The sequence below is a fragment of the Hordeum vulgare genome, chromosome 6H (assembly GCF_904849725.1).
Source record: "Hordeum vulgare subsp. vulgare chromosome 6H, MorexV3_pseudomolecules_assembly, whole genome shotgun sequence".
Lineage (NCBI taxonomy): Eukaryota > Viridiplantae > Streptophyta > Magnoliopsida > Poales > Poaceae > Hordeum > Hordeum vulgare.
The window spans coordinates 64,550,662-64,555,161 of NC_058523.1; the positions used below are offsets into that span (position 1 = coordinate 64,550,662).

The window sequence follows — 4,500 nt, forward strand, 5'->3', positions numbered from 1 at the left end:
TCGGTTTATATACATCACCGTACACGAACACGATCGGCCGTGTGCTGAAAGATTTCTCGACTAAACAACGCGTGGACGACATTTTCCTTTTGGCGAATATACGAGAATTTCGAACCTCTTGTTTCTTGCTGAGCTCTCCTCCGTTTATATCCTTTTTCCGTGTACGCGGAAAGCCGTTGGGTAGCACCGGACGAAAAGCCAGACTATGACACGATGATGAAGAAAATAAACAAAAGAAAAAAAATCCGAGAAAGAGAGGCGGTAGGAGAAGGCGAGCCGGGGACGGCAGCCCTAGCGGAGCCCCCCTTTACTTCTTCCGCTCCGCCTATAAAAGCCGCCCGCCTCTCCTCCCCCTTCCCAACCACTCCGTCGCCTCGCCGCCACCGCCCGCCCGCCCGCAGCCTCCGATCGATTTCGGTTTCGGTCCGCCCCCCCGCCCGCCGACGAGGTGAGAACGCCCCCGGCCCGTCCATTCCCGCCGTGTGCTCCCGTGCCTAGTATGTATCCGGCTCGATTTGCGATGTTTTCGGGGGTTGATTTGGTCTGGGTAGGAGGATCGGATCTGGATGCGTGTTGCGGTTGTAGGCATGGGGTCCTGGCGATCTGCTGTCGCCGGTCGTTGTGGGCTCGGCGGCCGCTAGGGTTTGCTTGGACGATTCCTTGGCCCGTGGCGGGTGCTCGACGTGAGGGTTTGCATCTCGATTGGGATCCGGTAGGGCTGTAATTTTAGCTCGAATGAACGTCGCCATACTGTGCCAGTTTTAACTAGACTTGTTTTTGTCATGTGATGTTCCCTGGTATGATCTCGTTTAGTCCCGATCCTGATTTAGTACTGTCTATTACCGCAAGGCAAGTTTAGATGGCATATCCTCTGTTATTATTGTACTTGACTTGTGGCTACACCTGTATGGATTGCTCTTGCCTATGTTTGATACTTCGTTGGTGAGCTTACATGTGAGAGGTTAGGTAGGTAGGTGCTGCTATCTTTTCTTATCTGTTTTAGTAAGATTTCCTATGTACATGGAGGCACGTGAATTGTTATTTGGAACTGTAATTATATTTGGATGTCTGGGATACTTTATACTTTATTTAGCAAGTTATATTCTGCTGTATGTTTTTTTTTGCTAGTAAATATGTTACAAGCCCCTTGTATGATGTAGTCATGTAGGTAGTAGTTGTAAGCAGTTGTTGTAATTAAGTGTTAGCTTGCTATTATGATTTGCATCTTTTGCTAGTAAAATATGTTACATGCCCCTTGTATGATATTGGTAATAGTTGTAAGCAGTTGTTATAATTAAGTGTTAGCTTGCTAGTATGATTGCATTTTTTGCTAGTAAAATATGTTACATGCACCTTGTATGATATTGATAGCAGTTGTTGTAATCAAGTGTTAGCTTGCTGTTATGATTTGCATTGTCCTAAACTGGATTAGCAAACTTCACTTTGAGTTCCTTTGGGTAAGTTTAGTCTGATTATCACTGTTACCTGGTTGTACACACTGTTCTTAGGTAACTTGTTTGTATGTTTCCTTGCACGTTGGTGGCTAATTCACATGCAATGTCTATTTAGCTGCTGAGTTGGTTGTGTATTTTGCTAGCTTTCCTTTGTTCAATGTTGCTTACTTCAGCCAGCTACCTGTGACATGAATTGATAATGTAGTCCTTCTCTTCAATGATGGTGTACATTTGTTTCAGTTTTTTGTAATCACACCTTACATGAATAATCACTAATGCCTGATCTTTCACTTGTTTTAAACCAGGTAGCAGCATCTGTTTTGCTGCAATCTGACAAAGTGGAGGGCTACGCTGAACCTTCTTTTATGTCTGAACAAGCATCGGTCTATTTGGGATCAGTTGGATTGCTGGGAGAGTACTCTCGTGCAACGAGAAAAAGGCATAAGTTTGTGCTCCCCTGCATGCATCAAGAGCCCATTAGGTTCTCTGGTTCTGAGAGTTCACTTGACACTGCCTGTGCTCAAAGCCACCTCCCTGCAGCTATTATTGCTTCTGAAATTTGCCACATCTGACGACATCTGCGGCAGAAGGATTTTCTCAAGATGGCGCTGCAAAACATTGGTGCTTCCAACAAGGATGATGCCTTCTACAGGTACAAGATGCCCAGAATGCTGACCAAAATTGAAGGACGTGGTAATGGCATCAAGACCAATATTGTGAACATGGTTGACATAGCAAAAGCACTTGCCAGGCCAGCTTCCTACACAACCAAGTACTTTGGGTGTGAGCTTGGGGCACAATCAAAGTTTGATGAGAAGACAGGAATCTCCTTGGTTAATGGTGCTCATGACACTTCAAAGTTGGCTGGTCTTCTCGAGAACTTCATCAAGAAGTATGTCCAGTGTTATGGCTGTGGCAATCCTGAGACGGAGGTCCTCATCTCCAAGAAAGAGATGATAACTCTGAAATGTGCTGCTTGTGGCTTCCTCTCGGATGTTGACATGAGGGACAAACTCACTACATTCATCCTGAAGAATCCACCAGAGGCAAAGAAAGGAGGCAAAGACAAGAAAGCTATGCGGAGAGCTGAGAAGGAGCGACTGAAAGAAGGTGAAGCAGCTGATGAGGAGATGAAGAAGCTCAAGAAGGATGGGAAGAAGAAAGGTGCTTCGTCCAAGGAGAGTACTGCAAAAGGTGTTGGCACGAAGAAAAAGGGTGCTGGGGGCTCTGATGAAGAACATGTCTCGTCACCAAGAGATACTGACTTTGCAGCTGCTGCAGATGATGATGACGATGACGATGATGATGTGCAGTGGGCGACTGACACCTCGGCAGAGGCTGCGAGAAAGCGTATGGAGGAACAGCTGAGTGCAGCAACTGCTGAAATGGTTATGCTTGCCACTGAAGAGACTGAGAAGAAGAAGAAACAGACCCAGCACAAGGAGGATGGTGCCAATGGCACAGCAAAGGTTGAAGAAACCTCCAATGGTGACCAGAATGGAGCCAAAGCCACTCCCTATGATGAACTGGTTGAAGAGATCAAGGCGAGCCTAGGCAATGCTGCCACGGCAGCTCAGGTCAAGGCGGTGCTGTCCTCCTCGACCCTGCCCCCGAAGGATGTGATAGATGCTCTCTTCGAGGCGCTCTTCCATGGTGCTGGCAAGGGGTTTGCAAAGGATGTGATGAAGAACAAGAAGTACCTTGCTGCTGCTGTGCCTGATGAAGCTGCCCAGATGCTCCTGCTCCAGTCCATTGAGGCGTTCTGCGGCAAGTGCAGCGCCGAGGCCCTGAAGGAATTGCCTGTCGTCCTGAAGGCCCTCTATGACGGAGATGTCCTTGAGGAAGAAACTATTGTGCAGTGGTACAGTGAAGCTGTTGCTGCCGGCAAGGACTCCCAGGTTGTGAAGAACGCCAAGCCCGTCGTGGAGTGGCTCCAGAGCGCCGAGTCTGATGAGGAGTGAGACGCTGTACCTTTACTGCTTGCTCCCATTCCATGCTTCCTTTTTACCACCGCTACTTGCTTTAGCGTCTCTTTAAGTTGTGTTTGAAGTGTCCCTCGTTGTCGTGGATCAGTATTTGGAGTTTGAGTCAGTTGAGTTCGTTGCGTCTGATGTATTTCAAAGCACCGTGTGATGAACAAGTTTGGTTTGAAGACTCGTTATATATGAAAACATTTTGGGTTTTTGGTATCTGCTCTGTTGTGTTTTAGTTCTTTGTTGGAGGAACCTTAATTGTTTTGTTTGCTTCGGTTGTTCTTCAATCTTAGCTCTCAGGACCCAACGCATGCATTACAATATCAAACGTTTCTTAACTCATGTTTGTGTAGGTAGTCATTCAAACATTTCTTAACTCTTGGGGCAAATACTGTAGCTCACATGGTAAAGCGTACCATGGTGCAGACTGCAGAGGGTAGATAGTTTTAATATTCAGACTTTCAGTTGCTGCTATCTCTACTCTGCTTTGTCCTTTCGTAATGGCAGCTGTGTGATACGATTGCAACGCGCAGTCTTCACTGCATATTACCAACCTGAACCGATGTGCTTTTGTCCACATAAAATTCTAACATGTACTCCCTCCGTTCCTAAATATATCTCTTTTTAGAGATTTCATTATTGTTCCTAAATATATCTCTTTTTATTTTGTCCACATAAAATTCTAACATGTACTCCCTCTGTTCCTAAATATATCTCTTTTTAGAGATTTCATTATTGTTCCTAAATATATCTCTTTTTAGAGATTTCATTATTGAACTACATACGGACGTATATAGACAGAGTGGATTTACTCATTTTGCTTCGTATGTAGTCTCCTATTGAAATGTCTAAAAAGACTTATATTTAGGAACGGAGGAAGTACTGTGTATTACGCCCCTGCTTAGGTGGCAAATCCAATAATTTATGTACTGTATTTGCATTTTGCAAGATAATTTGGCTGCCAAAGTGCTCCATCGTATCTCAGTAGACCTATTGAGTAAGTGGTCATTTTTCATTTATATATCATTCAGATTTCTATATGCACTGTTCATAGATTAATTGCATTGTCCGCT

The 4,500-nt window shown here is 45.1% G+C and overlaps 1 protein-coding gene across 1 annotated transcript; it reads left to right on the top strand.

Moving 5' to 3' along the window:
- Positions 1 to 235: 235 nt before the first annotated feature.
- LOC123404681 (eukaryotic translation initiation factor 5-like) lies at positions 236 to 3,643 on the top strand. Its single transcript, XM_045098619.1, has 2 exons — positions 236 to 448; positions 1,760 to 3,643. Exon 2 carries the CDS (start codon positions 2,057 to 2,059, stop codon positions 3,413 to 3,415), a length of 1,359 nt encoding a protein of 452 aa, XP_044954554.1. The 5' UTR covers positions 236 to 448; positions 1,760 to 2,056; the 3' UTR covers positions 3,416 to 3,643.
- The last annotated feature ends 857 nt before the right edge of the window (positions 3,644 to 4,500 follow it).